Source organism: Dromaius novaehollandiae, chromosome 15 (assembly GCF_036370855.1).
Source record: "Dromaius novaehollandiae isolate bDroNov1 chromosome 15, bDroNov1.hap1, whole genome shotgun sequence".
In the NCBI taxonomy this organism is placed as follows: domain Eukaryota; kingdom Metazoa; phylum Chordata; class Aves; order Casuariiformes; family Dromaiidae; genus Dromaius; species Dromaius novaehollandiae.
The window spans coordinates 18292515-18307161 of NC_088112.1; the positions used below are offsets into that span (position 1 = coordinate 18292515).

At 43.8% G+C, this 14647-nt stretch overlaps 1 protein-coding gene across 1 annotated transcript; it reads right to left on the reverse strand.

The window, feature by feature from the left end:
- Positions 1–852: 852 nt before the first annotated feature.
- Positions 853–13648, reverse strand: PKD2L2 (polycystin 2 like 2, transient receptor potential cation channel). Its single transcript, XM_026101927.2, has 14 exons — positions 13609–13648; positions 13154–13261; positions 12723–12856; positions 11174–11430; positions 10093–10314; positions 9206–9434; positions 8500–8670; positions 6750–6931; positions 5116–5236; positions 4164–4265; positions 2518–2606; positions 2354–2423; positions 1422–1543; positions 853–934 (listed from the first exon to the last, which is right to left on the reverse strand). The coding sequence occupies exons 1-14, from the start codon at positions 13646–13648 to the stop codon at positions 853–855; spliced, it is 1929 nt and encodes a 642-aa protein (XP_025957712.2).
- Between the last annotated feature and the right edge of the window lie 999 nt (positions 13649–14647).

Sequence of the window (14647 nt, forward strand, 5' to 3'; positions counted from 1 at the left end):
GGTACTGCTTTGGCTGAGATGAAAACTTAGGCGTGGGGAGTGGCAGAGCAAAGAAGCGTGTGCTGCTCTGCCCCAATTGCGTACCTGACAAACAAAACCCTCCTGACCCTAGGAATTACTAGTATCTCTAGGGAAATGGGTACAAATGGACTTGGGAATAAAAAGGGCATGTTCTCAGAATTCATGTTGGAGCAGAGGTGAAGCAAACTGCCCTCTAGTGGTTCCAGTTATTAAGGCCTGGATGAAAAAAAAAAAAAAATCCTGGAAGAGCACCCCCCAAAGGTATAAGTAACCTATTTTGCAAAGAACGGAACAAGAATTGTTGAAAAATAACCATTCGCATTGTCAGTAGATGCACTAGCAAAATGCTCCGTCCGGAGAAGTCAGGGCTAATGAACCATGCCCTGGACTCTAGTTAGCAATTGAGGGTTTCGTTGTGCCAGACTGGGCCAGAAATCAAGAGAAGGGAACAGAGCAGGCCTGGGAAGCTGCCATTGCTCGTGACCTGCTCTCTTGGCTCCGAGAGCAGCTGTATCAGTGCTCCCAAAACGAGGCCACACAGTAAATGTCATTCGGGCGTTTGCAGAGATTTGTACCCAGAACTTTGGCTAAGGCAGTGAGTTTTTGTCAGAGTTGAAAAACCACCTGAAACTCGCACGGAAAAGATTGTGAAGCAACAATGGTATGCTTTTATTGTGGTTCCCGCTTCTCTTATCCAGAAATAGAAAAGATTAGGGGAGGAGAATTGCTTTTTACTTTGAATTTCAATTGCATGAAGAGTAAGGCCACCTCTGTCGCCAGATGAGCTCATCCATTTTACCTCATGACCTTGTCTGAAGTGACCTTCAACTGTTACTTTTTTTTCATAAATTTACTGAGTTTTCTGTTAACATCCTCTAATTCCTTTTCCAACTCAGCTGTATACCTGAAAAGCCTAGGACACAAAAATACAGCAACAAATCCTTGAGCTAGGGCTCCCCTTAAACTTCTCTTGTAAACCTTCCTGTCTGCTTGTTTGAACTGTGACAGCTCCCAAGGGTCTAGTCCTGAAATACCCCTTCACAAACATAAAGGTTTTACAGTCTATCTGCCTCTGCAGGCAGGCACAAGGGGATGTTCTGGAAGAGTGAAAATATTTTCAGATTCCAGTCCCACCTCATTTTTTGATTAATGTCCTTGCAAGCTGCTCTACTAAACATCTTTTCTGCTTCCACCATCTCTCTTTCAGGGCAGTCACTATCAGACAGTATAAAAGCACTTAAAATTATAAAAGCACTTAAAATCATCTCTTAAAATTACTGACTTTGTAATTCCTGACTTTTCATCTCCTGCATCTCAAGCTGTCTCTCTGTACTGCTTTGGGTAATCCAAGTCAGGGCTGGGTTGGGGAGAGGAGTGCAAGAATGACCTCCCGCACTTACTGCTGAAATTCCTCAGGGGAGATGGAGCTCTGAGAAGTGACAGAACCAAAGTCCTCCGCAGACGGATGCTTCTGACGAAAATTCTCTTTCCGTTTCTGTGGCTGTGATGACTTTGGGTAGCTCTACTCAACACCAGAGGGATTAGGGGAAAAAAAAACAGAAACAAAAACACAACAGCACAGAAAAAGCTAGTATGGCTTGCTTGGACACCTGCTACACTCTCATGCAGAAGGACATGGGGAAAACCATGCTCTCTTCGCCACCTGAAAGTACATTTTACTTCTGGTCCTTCCAAAAAGAAAGGATGCAAGAATAAATGTTTCTCTTCAGAGTTGAGAGAGACTGCAAATGTTCTGCGTGGAGTAGTGCTTATGGCTACCCATGAGACTTTTTCCTCCCTCATTGTAGAAGCACTTTTTTTTAATAGCTGTTTCAGAAGTATTTGCACTGGGTTAGCTCAGGTTATGGGGTTACCAAGGTCTGCTAGAAACTTTACTTTTGTTTTTTTAAAAAAAATTCACAGTAACTTTTCTCCCTGCTGCAAGTGGTTCTTATGACCCAAAAGGCTGCTTTAAAACACTTTTTGTTTTCCCAACATCTATTTTAATTTAGTGTTTGGGCAAATGTCCAGCTCACAACTTTATATCACTGCTAAGACACATTCACCTCAACCTGCTGCCAGCTCTGCTCTCATAGTGTGTGACCTTGTCTGAACAGAGCCTGGACAACCTTTCATTTGAACTTTGGGGTATAATTAGTGATTATTTATTTTTAGGTCTAGCTTGAATGCTATTCCTGTGATGTTAAAAATAGTATTCTGTGGAGGAATAGTTTTTGTAAGTAAGGGTAGGTACAACTGTGACTCCTTTTGTATTACTCAACTTTTAAAATATAATCAGCAGTTTCTAAGAAAAGGAAAGAATAAAGCCTACCTTTGCATCAGCAGTGCTCTCCTTGGAAAGCCTAGGAATATCCTTTCTTGTAGTGGCTGAAGATTCAGTGCTTGTCATTCACACAAACAGAAATCCTGTGAGAATAGGTGTGTGCCCAGTGCAGGGAGTAATAGCAAACTCTGAAGCCTGGGCTGAGATCCTACCTTTTCACAATCCCCAGGCTCTTTTCTTCTGGAATTTTATCTATCTCTGATTTCTTCAACTTGAGCTTGACAAGGGCCTTATTGAACACAGACAAGGAAAGCAGAGCGTGTTAAGCGAGTTGTGTGTTTAACCAAAGATGCTTCTGCACAAACAGTGACTTGAAGGCGAGGAGCAGACTGTCAGCACGATGCCTTGGCAATCGAGCACACTTCCCACCAGTCCTACCACCTTCTTGGCTCCCATTTGTTCAGCTCAGCGAAGTTACTCTGCTCTATTTCAAATTTGTCATGAAATCCTTGAAGGTAATATCTGAGCAAATCTAGCAAGGATTTTGATTTTTCTGGCATTTAGTCTTGCAGTAGTTCAGGATTAGTAAGGGGCTGAGCTTGGGTAGGGGAACCTAGCTGTACTGTTGCTGGCCAGCGACTCCCATCCCCCTTCCCTCGTGAAAGCTGTGCTGTGCAGAAGCAGCGTAACTTGTGTCCGTGTAATGCATATAAACCTACAGAAAAATTTCAAGCAGCTAAGGCTGCCAGCCCTCCTCTACAGAGTCGTCAGTGTAGGCAGACCTGCACAAACACAGTCTGAACATACAGGTGTCTCAAGTCCCATCTTTATCTCACTGGTGATGCTGTATTCCCCAGTGAAAGTCTGATCTCTAGGTGGAGGTGCTGGCTTGTCCCAGCAACAGAGCTACATGCAGTCTCTTTGGCGTGAACATTTGGCAGGAAAGGGGGAGGCTGTAATTTCAAGCAGAACTGAAAAGTTAGGGAAAGGTTTGTTCCCCCATTGTGTTCCTTTGTGGCACATAAAAATGGCCTGGACTTGGTGGGATTTTAAGCATAGACAGTTCTACTTGTTTAGTCTTCCCAGATTTTCTTAGAGGCCTATTTTGGAATTTTCCAAGCCTTTAACCTGAGAGGCAAGACTGAAAAATCTGGACTAAAGGCAGAGTAACAATTAAGCTATATTGGTAATAAAATTCTAAAAGCTGTATAACTACTGGCTGCCTCTGTCATCCTCTTATTTCCTTTCCAGCTGCACTTCGCCCTTGGTCTGTCTTTAAAAACCTGTATGAGCTGCCCTGACTCAAGCAGTATGGTGATCCCCTTTCCCTGCCCTTCTTCTCTCATAGCTACACCAGTGCAAGCAGACTGTTACCCTTTCCATAGAAGTACGTGTAACCGTGGATTATATCCCTAAAATGGAGCCAAAGGTACCCTTTTGGTGCGGGACCCCTTTGTTTCAATTACACTGGCAATATCCCTACACTTGTGTGCCGTGATCTTTACTGTCTTGGTTTGGAAGGACAGCACTGGTAAACTCAAAAGAAAAGTTGATGAGAGGATATATGACAAACCAGGCTGGGCTTACAGACTACTTTTAAAAGGGTGAGATAAAGGTAGGTCCTTGCATCCTGAATTCCTATGCTACTTAAACCATGAATACACATTATGAGTTCCTACGGGCTTGATAGAAGGATGTCTCTACATTTGTCATAGGTTTATTTAAAAGAAAAACTCAAACATTGGGTGTTCTTAAGCAGTTATGGCCTTAGCTAATTTAAGGCTCTTCGCTAGTGATATAGCAATAGAATTCCTCCTATCTTGAATTAAAAGAGGTAGTTACAGAAGCAGGTACTTACCTGTCTAATGAAGTCACTGACTGCAAATTCTTGACTCGGTATCACTGCGAAATCTGCTTTGACTTCTGAATAGGTGTCATTTATAATAGCCAAAAACATGTTCTGCACAGGAAGAATGCAGTTAGATGTTTTCTCTGCAAATTGTATTTGTATTACGCCAGATCTATGATTATATTTGGGGCTGTTGTATGCTAGTTTATGTGACTAATGGAACTGAAGAGCTTTGCTGGGTGCAGATGTTTCCAGACGTGGTTAAATTCTTTGTTAATCTTGGCGTTTTAGGGGATATTTCTGGAGACAGAGGATATTTCACTTGGTTGTTTCCTGTCTACAGTACCAACCGAAAGGTCCACTTCCTTGGAGGTGACAGCCCTCATGTCATGCATGGGCACCTTTTCCAGATGGTGTTTCAATCTGAAGTAACTAATGAAAACACCAATCCAAACAGTCAAGCATACCTGCATCTAGAGTTCCACCCAAGTCTCATTTTAACCCCCCTACCTGACAAGGCTGAAATTGTGCAGTTTTAGAGAGCTCCCAGTTAAGATTTTAGAAATGAAAATCTGGAGAAATGGGTGCTGCAGGAGAGTGCAAGGTGCAGCAAGGTTGTTCCATGGTGCAAGAGCCACCTTTGTGGCTGTTTGGAGGAAGGGAGAGCTGGGAAGCGGATTAACCTGGCGTTGGTACACCGGTGGGTCAGACTACCTTGGATACGGCACCACTCTAATGCTGCTGTGTAACTTCTGGCCTGGGTCACATCGTGCCGGCTGCAAACTTATCCAAAGTGCTCAGGCTGTCTCTGTCTGCCCAGGTGTACGGAGGGGCAGCCTGGGCAAGCCAGTGTTACAGGCACAGCTTCCTTCTTAAGGGGGAAATACTGCCTTAGGGCATCACACAACAGAACGTAGTAGTACGTCTCTGCTGCTTATGCAAAAGTTAAGACGACACCTACCAGCAGCACGAAGAAAACACAGAACACAAATGTGATGAAGTAGATAGGCCCGAGGATGCTGTTTGCTTCTTCTATAGGTGCAAAATCAAAATCTCCCAGCACAATGCGAAACTGCGTAAAGCTATGAGTAAAAAGAGGAGAATGACATGACTGTTTGGCTTCTCTTACAGAGCAGTATTTTAAGCATTATAAAATGAGAAAACAGATTGAATACAATGGAAAGAGACTGATTCACTGTTACCTTAGTCACTGAAATCAACAGGTAAGTCAGCATAACATGGGAAACTGGGTGTCCAGGATATATATGAGAATTTCAAAGTGCGAAGGACTTTTTAAATGTCTTATAGGAGTACAGAAGATACTTTCATTTTGGATAAACCATTTGGTGTTTAATTTTTTAAAATCATTTCCCTTTTGTTCTAGCTCCAGGATCGCACATCATCTGTTAGTAGGGAAGGTAATGGCATAGATCCCTATGTTGGGGATTTTATCCCTGGTTGAGACAAATATGCGTTTCTTTATTTCTTTGTATTGCAGCCTGTTAGAACTAAGTCACATCTAAGTGGATCCAAAATGAGAGATAATTTTATGCTTTAAGCGTGCATTAATTGTACATTAAAAAGCTGCTGTCAACCTGGTGAGTTAAAAAAATCTCTCTAAATTTTTGACATACTATATGGAGCTCTAGACCTGGAGCTCCAGGTGGAATGGACAGAGCTGCAGTTTGATGAAACAGCTAAAAACATTGAAAATGGTGTTGGGAAAGCCCAGGACAAATGCTGCCTAACTGCATTCATAGGTTTGCACCTGCCCTACAGAGCATGACCCAGAGAGAAGGTGCAGGGAGAAAAGCAGTGCCAACATTATGCTAAATGCAGAGTCAAGTCCATTCTTCTAAGTGACTTCTGAGCAGCTTTTCTGTGAAACAGTCGTGGACTAGAACACAGTGCACACCAAGGGTGATGGCTTAGAGTTGCTACAAGGTGCAGGGATCGTCAAGCCCAATTCCAGGTGCCAGCTGGAACTGATCTGATGCTGTTGCTACTGTGAGTGGCTGAAAAATTTGAGGGGAAGAAAGCAACATGGCCTGCAAATGGGGTTTGGGGAATCTCAGCTGTGCAGCTGAATGTTTGTTTAAAAGAACTGTAATTCCTGCATGCAAAGATGGCCAGCCTGTGCTGTGAGCCACTTGGGTCTCTCAAGCAGTTTCCACTGCTGTTTGCATGCTGGGAGCTGTATCGCACACCCAGCAGCAGCTCTGCTGGGTAGTTTCAAGCTCCTGCTTTCAAAGAGGCAAAACAGAATTGGCCGCTCCCAGGCCTACCAGATCACCCAGGGGTCTGATTACACGCTCTGTCCTGCAAAGTTGTGCTGAGAGTCTGGGGGAACGGTGATGTCCCTTGAGTGAACTACTCCTGAGCTTTGCCCCTCTGAGCTGTTTACTGTATATTTTGTATCTTTTGTGCATATGATGGCTTTGGTAAACAGCTCCTAGGGCCAACAAAGTTGGTTTCATTCTGTAAAATGGCCTTAAGGAGTTGGAAGCTTGTACTCTTTAAGTTCTGCTTGGGTGAGACTGTTTGGACCTGCAGCAACTGGGGTCTTTGTACCAAAAGGTTTAGAAAGTTGCGCACATGCAGTTTTGAAACGTGGAAAACTCGTCAACTTGCGACCCGAAGACCAGATAGCCTAACTGTGCGTATGCAAAAAAAATGATAAAGAACATGATGGCAAATCCAATGATATCCTTGGCACAGCGGGATAAAGTGGAGGACAGCTGAGTCATGGTTTTGTTAAAGCTTATGTATTTAAATATCTGTAAGAGAATAGAAAAAAATGTTACCAGGAGATCAAAATATACTGTATCTTCTTAACAGAATTTCTGGAAGGTCATCTGTAATCATTATTTACAGGTTAAATCTTACCTGGAAATAAGTTGTGTGCCAGATGTGTTAGTGGTATGGATCTCTAAGGAGCACTAGACCTGGGTGTGTTTCTGGGGAAGAGGAGCGTTCTGCAGGGTGAATATGGTTAATTGCTGAAGCTAATCGTGTGTGAACAGGTCCTTCCCAGTGCTGGGATGTGTAATCTGCTCTGGCAGATGTGGACCTCCATTCAGGGAGATGTACAAGACATAACAGCCTCCTGCATCTGAGGATACCCTGTGGGGCTGAGTTGGTAAGGAGCTGTCTCTCTTAATTTGAATCTAAAACAAGGCCTGAACAAAATCACACTGTCCTTGTTCAATGACAGTCATTAATTAGGAACGCAGTTGTGCTACTACATTAATAGTAACCAGTTTGCGGGGAAGGGGGGGACATGATGGGGGGCAGTGTGCAGCTGAGGCAAAGAAGGGATATAACAAGGAAGGCTGTAACAGAACTGGTCAACAGCCATTGCTCCGAAACTGCTTCTTCGTAGAGTCTTGGCTTGGGAGGTGGAGGAAAGCCAAAAGCCTGTTTATTTTAGAAGGACATGACCCAGAGAGCAGAGATGGAGTACATTTAAGTATGTGGGGTTTGATCTAAAGCATGATCTCTTCTGGTGGATAGGAACATCTCCCCTTCTGTTTTCCAGCTGCTTTGTGCTGGGTGCTTTACAAATGCCCCAGGAGAGATGGCCCGTAAGCAGCCTGGGACTCGGCAGAGAACGCAGTTTCATCCAGTCCCTGGGAGTGCTGAAGCCAAATCGAACTGGAGATGCTGCTTGTATGCTGGGTGCAGGCAAAGGGATGCAGACCCCAGTCAGGTCTGCAGGGTTTGGTAGAGTAGAAGTAGTGACATGCAAACATGCAGGACTGGTTTGGCCCCAGAGCAGCCAGTTAGGAATAAAAGTAGCCTTAGCCATCTTAGAGAAGCTGCTCTGTCCTGAGGCCAGCAAATCCATTTGCAAGTAAGAATGAAATTAAAGGGGTCCTGGCACCATGCCATTTCTGAATCAAGTCCAGACACATTTTGGCTTCCTCTGCAGTTAAAAACTAGCTAGTGTTTTCATAGCTCTCAGCTATGGGAACTATGAATAGCTTCACCTATTACAGCTATGCCCTCTGTATAGGTCAGCCTGTGACTGGGGTAACAGTGGGTCTAGGAAAAGACTGAGCCTGAGGAGGCTGTTTGGGCATGATTATTTCCCAGCTGTTCCAAAGGAGACAGCTGTCCACATGCAAAATTTTTTTTTAGATAGGCTTGGAATTTGTGACCCATGTTTATGCGAATTCCCTAAACAATGAGATAATTTTAAACTGTTCTGGAATCTTATAAACAAAATTCCCCCTTTCAGGCCAGCCTTTCCAGTTAACCCATGGAAAGGTAAGAGCAAATATTTATAATATGCTTAAAAGCACTATGATTCTCAAGTACAATAAAAGGGAGTAAGAGCCTATACCTTTATCCAAGCAAAGAAGACATTGACAGCAATCATGTTGTTGTAATGGACTTGCCAGGATGCAAGGAAGTAAAAGTCTGGATACACAGATGAATTAGACAGCAGCTCTTCCATTAACAGGGACACTTCTACAGTGCGGTAGATATTGAAAGCAATGGCAATGATAGATATCTGAAAGAAAGCAGAAGCCAGTGTAACTAAAGTTTAATTACCTCCCTCTCTTCAGATCTGTCATTTTGCACAGGAAAGACTTTATTGTTTTCAATAAGCTGTTGAATAGATTTCAAGAACCTGAGCTTATTATCTGGTCATAAACTTTTTATAGGATACTTTATTGGCCAAATTATTTTTAATTGTACTATGCTAATGTTGGATTTGCACTATGTAATATACAGCACACATTCTAATTTTACTATGGTAACCCTGTTGTGTGCTCGTGCCTCCCAGCTCTGCAAAGATTACAGCTAAAACATAAAAGATGGACAAAGGATGGAAAGGACATGGTGCCCCAAAGCAAGCTGACAGCAAGGCAGGAAAAGTGTTCAGGTGTCGTGAACCCCAGTGGGCTGTATGGCCTCTTTAGTGTACTACAGTGGGTGACTGACTCTAACAAGAAAAGGATTTGGGCTGTTTTAGCTCGTTGGCTTGCTATCCAGCACTACCCTAAGCTGGCAAGCACAGAGATAAGAGTTGACAGACAGCTCACCACCACCAGCAGTATATCCAGCCAGTTCCAGACACTTCTGAAATATTCTGTTTTCAGTTTTGCTATTTTTATAGCTTGCTGGATTATGAATGTGATGACAAAGAGGCAAAAGGTGATTTCGCAAGAGGCCAGGAAGTAATCATAATATGTGACGTATCTGAGGAGCTTCACAGAGTAGATATATGAGGAGGTGAGAACACCCCCGGTGGCAGGGAACTCTGCCACCAACCTAGAAAAAATTAGGGACTGGTGTTAGTTACCATTACACTAAATCATCACAGCCCTTAATATTCTAATATGAATTATTACTATGTTAATAATACTTAATTGGGACTCCAGTTAGGCCAAACGCTTATGCAAAATGGGCAACTCATTAACTCCTGCACGTCTAAGATCTTCTTGTAAAGGTAAAGTTCAGTCCCTCATGGAGAGAGTACTATGCGGTAGGAAAAGCTGAGACAAAACCAAGCAGCTCTTGAGACATCCAAGTGATAGTGTTTGGTTAAAAGTCTTTAAAGATATAGTGTTTCAGGAGAGCCAATATTCTCTGCCATACCCTGAGTTTGAAACTCTGTCTTTTCCCTGCACTAGCTGACAAGAAGACCAATAACCGGATCTTTGACTTTGCAAAAGGCTATGCAATCAGTTCCAGCTGCCAGCAGCAACCAGCTGTACAGACCAGAGACCACCTATTTGAAAGACTGGAAATGAAGGATCTTTGTCTGCTCCCTGCACTAGCTGGATTTCTGTACTTTTTAAAGAATTATTGTCTTGCCAGCTGCTGCCTAACTGTGTATGCCAGAGGTGAACAGCCTTTCCTTGTGTCCTTAAGGAAGCACCATGCCTCAGTACATTGGATTTCACATGTAATAAAGGTAAGAACTCACCTGATTATACAGAAAAGGTTTATGTTAGCATTATACATAGAGAAGTCAATAAACACAACCCTGGTTCCTCTAGTGAGCCAGCTGTTCTGCCTGAGAAACACCAGCTTCTCCATGCTCTCCTGCTTTGACTTAGGTAAAGTGAATATAAATCCTCCATTGCTGTACAAGCCCACGTATCCCCAGTACCAGGGCGATAAAGAGGAGACGGAGACGTAGTTCCATCTATGAGAAATGGGAAACAAAGCCACTCGTCTTAAGGAAACTGGACTGAAGTAAGCTTTTATTTCTATTACATAAAATTTCTTGTCAGTTCTTGTGTTCTACTGCATTCAAAACCGACTTTTTAAGACAGACCTTTAAATAATTCTTTTCTCTACATCAAGTATGCATGAGACATGGCCTTAAAATATTCCCATTTATTTTACCTAGCTATTCAGTACATTCACAAAACAGCAACTGCTTATGAATCTCAGCCTTGCCCAAAGTGGACTAGATGGTTTATTACCTTAAAACCTTTATAGGTAAATGCAACATCTCTGGTTTCCACAGTTCATTGTTAATGTGGCGTGTTCACATGCTCTTTCACAGGGCTAAATCAATGCTAAATAAAACGTGTGAAGCAGCCCGTTTGGCTCTGTTTCCAGGGCATTTTAGCATGATACCAATTTATAAACACGTGATTTAAATTCAGGCCTCGTACAATTGAACATTTCTCCAGAGATGTTAGTGGAGAGAGATCTACTAACATGTGCTTTTGCTGAACTGGGCTCACTGTTTCCAGTTCTTCCTGTCCCTCCTCTATAAATTTTCCATGCCAAATTCCTGTCTATAATGTTGGTGCAAACCGAATCCATGGTTTGTCTCAACATAAACTAGTGACAAGCTCAGCTCATTGCATACACGGTTCTTACTAACTCAAGAATAGTGGCAGTAAGGATTTATTTAGGTTTTATCAGTGGAGTTTTCAAAAACATTTCCGTGTTTGTTGCCTGGTTCCAATTGAAAGTATTGTGATTTTGAAAATCTCTTATACATATATATCCAGAAGAAGCCGCAAGAAAATCTGAAGTAGAATACTTACTCAGACCCGTTCTTTAGACCAAAAGCTGACCTGTCTTCAGCTTGATAGCGGTATTCACAGTAACACTCTTTTAAGAGCGTCTGGAAATACGGGTAGATGGAACAGGTGCCGTTGCGTACTTTTAGCTGGCGAATCTGGGCTACTCCTAACAGTAAATTCTCGTAGTAAATACGGCTGCTGTTTTTCTGGATGGTTAATGTCACATTGTTATACCATTTGTCCCAGTAGAGTCCATCCAAGAGGGGTCCTTCTGCAAACTATATATACCAGCGAGGTTAAAGTCTCAAAAGAAGATGAAAATACCACTATTACCCAGCTCTTTCACATAAAAATCTCTATAGGGTTTTCAGGTTATCTATGGCTAGAGAGTCTTGAGCTAGGACACAAGGAATGACCACTGATGCACTGTCTTATTTAAAAGGTATATCTGCATCTTTTTTTCTATGAGTCAATTCTGTTCCCTATGCAATTCTATCAGATACTTATAATGGGATTGTTCAGCTTGAGATGATAGCATATATATGGAGTTTCATTGAAAATATTTGTCTCTGTTGAATTTTAAACAAATATGTTTAAACACATAATTGTTTGATGTTGTTCTGACACAATCTGTTGTTTATCATACTCTCTGAAGACCTGTTTTGAGATCTATATTTCTGATTGTATTTTTGGTCATCTGAGTCTAAATGAAGAAATATTTATTTCTGAAGGAAGGGAAAAATTCCCTCCTTCCTGGATGTTCCTTAGGTGCAGATAAAGAGCATTATACTTGGGGATAATATTATTTAAAACAATATGCCCCTGTGGTTTGGCACCATCTGATCATGTATTACAACTGCTTCTAGTACATCAGCATCTATATCGTGTAGCAAGGGCTCGCTATTTTGTGGACTAGCAATAGTCCACAGAGCAGACATAACGATAAGAGGGAATACGGTTCCTGCGAATGAATTGCTATAACCAGGCATTTCCATTTTTAAGAAAAGCAGGAGGAGAAACTTTGCTTTCCAACGTCAGCTGGGCAATACCACTAATTCTGGGGAGTCCTTCACCTAACAGTAAAAATAGAGATATATATTTTGCAACCATCACTGAAATGTGGGTGGAAAGCTAATAGCATACCAGGTGAACCAAGATGGCAGGTTCTCCTAGCTGGCCTAGGGGAAACCGCACCAAACACAGCTTATAAAAATTGCCTTTTTTTTTTTTTTTTTTTTTTAACAACTGCAAATGAAAAGAACTGTAAGCCCCAAATTTTTCTGTTTTGTTAAAGCCCAATAGCGAGAATATCATGCAGTAGTTAACTAGCATATAATTTTCCTTGGTTTATTCAGGCTCTCTAACAGAAGTATTAATGTTACTATTTGTCCCCAGAATTTTTCTTTTTTTAACAAATTTAAGAAGTTATTTAACTTTTCTTTCAGCTGTGAGGTGCAACATTTACCATGCAGATTTTAGGAGAACCAACAGAAAGTGCTGCTTTGAACCAACACCAGGATCTCGCTCCCCTGCTTGCTCCCTAAGAAAATATCTGCGATTCAAGCCTTACCTTCCAGAAATCAGCTATGCTGCCGATGCTCCGGAAAGTAACCCCATCTGCCTCAGGGGAAGAGGTGTCCAGGAAGAGATGCGACATAACTTTGTTCAGGTAGTACATGTCCGTGCTCACCATCCCAAACGTCACTAGAAAGAAAAAAGGGGGACGTAAGCCAAAATAAGGGGATGACGACAGCTTCTAAACATGTCGTCCCTTCTTCAGTCATCATTAACAGTCATGCTGCTCGAAAAATGCAGGCAGAGCAATTCCGACTTATAAATGACACTTCTGGCTGGCGCACAGGTGGAGCTAAGGATTAAATAACTCTACACCGCCTTTCCCCCCCCAGACCCCTGTTATATGCTGCAAGACGTAGAGCTCGTTCCTTGCCAGCCTGCAGATTACTTGTTGTTTGAAGTCCCCTAATTCAGTTTTAGACTTACATATACAGAGATCTGTCAGGAAGACGATGTAGATGAGCAGCTCGCGCAGGGTCGTTCTCAGCTCCAGCTCTCTGCTGTAGCTGGGCTGTGGTTTCACGACGGCTACACCTGGGAAAGGAGGGGAAAGGCGGCGAGGCGGGTGTTAGTCCTTGGAAGCAAGGAAGGCCCCAGGAGACGGCATGCCACCGCCTCCAGATGGCCAGGACCCTTAGTAAATCGGGGTGGCGCAGGGGTCCCCTGAGGGGTCAGCAGCACCCGAGGTGGCCCTGATTGCTTTTATGGCAGTGGTGGCCCCGTGGTGCAGGACCGGAAAACAGGTTTGGAAACCCCCAGGGGAACATTCAGGGTCAGGAGCCCTCACACCCATGGGGGCTGCCTGGGGCCGCTTTCCCTTCATGCCACCGCAGCCCCCCAGGTCCTGACGTGGCACCACGGGCCGGGGCCGGCGCCCGCACCGGCACCGCTAAGGCGCTGCTCCGGCATGAGCGGCTCCATGGCGGTGCCTCCGGCCACGCCCCGCGTTTGAATCCCAACGGTCCTGGAGGCAGCGCCGCGCCCTGGCCCAGGGGGGACGCCGGGGCCCGCTGCCCGCAGGGAGCCACCGCTCTTCTGCTGCCCAGTCCCTGTGGGTCTCCTGAGCTTTTGTATTATTATTATTATTTCTCAGGGATTGATATTTAGACTTTTCTGTCATGACTCGGTGATGTCAGCATGTGACCGGACCCGCGCTTCCCGCCCAGCACTGAGAGCTGCTCCTCTCAGGGGGTTAAACGGTAAATTACAGTGTCGGATTGGTTCTGGGCCCAGCGTCGGGCCAGCTCCCTGCTTTAGGAAGTTCCCTTCCCCTTGTGCGAGGCAGCGGGGAAAAGGGAATTTGTTCATTTAAGTGTGTATTTACACAAGCACCACGGGCCCGTGTGGGTTGTGTGATGCTACCTGAGCTCAGGGCCGTCCTGTGCTAGACCTGCTGCTGTCATGCAGCTTGAATGCTGAGCCCTTTGCAAGCGTTGCGTTGTCTGGTGTTCGGAAACGGGCTAAGTGGACTTTAGTTTGCTTTAGGTCAGCGCAAACCAGCAAAAAGTGCCGTGGGAAGAGTTAACTTGGTGTAATTGCCTAATTACTGGGGCAGCCCCGTGGAGAAGCGTGGTGGTAGTGCCGCAGAATCACATCGGAGTTTGTTAGTTGGTGTTTGGGGTTTTGCTTTAATGATAGAGCAGAGGGGCATGAAGTTCAGACCACATTTCTTTTACAGCAAAAAATAAAGCAATCTTCTAAGGTGCTTTTGAGATCTGGTGACTCGCGTCCTGTGCATGCTCACAGGAGAGTTCAGGCTCGCTCCAGCTTTGCCAGTTTTCCTTTAGCATCTGCAGCTTAAAACAAGTAATCTGCAAAGAACAGAGGTTGGGTGGTTGGAGTTTGGCAAAGTCAGGTTTTGGGTTTCTTGAGCAATGTGGTTGCAAATAGCAGCGTGCAAACTACTTGAAGACTTCAGCT

Coding starts and splice junctions, on each gene's coding strand:
- PKD2L2 (XM_026101927.2), bottom strand. CDS start 13,648: ATGGAGCCGCTCATGCCGGAGCAGCGCCTTAGCGGTGCCG. Junction 6,932..8,499: donor TCTTCTTTGCTTGGATAAAG/GTATAGGCTCTT, acceptor ATTCTCTTACAG/ATATTTAAATACATAAGCTT. Junction 935..1,421: donor TCCCCTGAGGAATTTCAGCA/GTAAGTGCGGGA, acceptor TTTGTGTCCTAG/GCTTTTCAGGTATACAGCTG.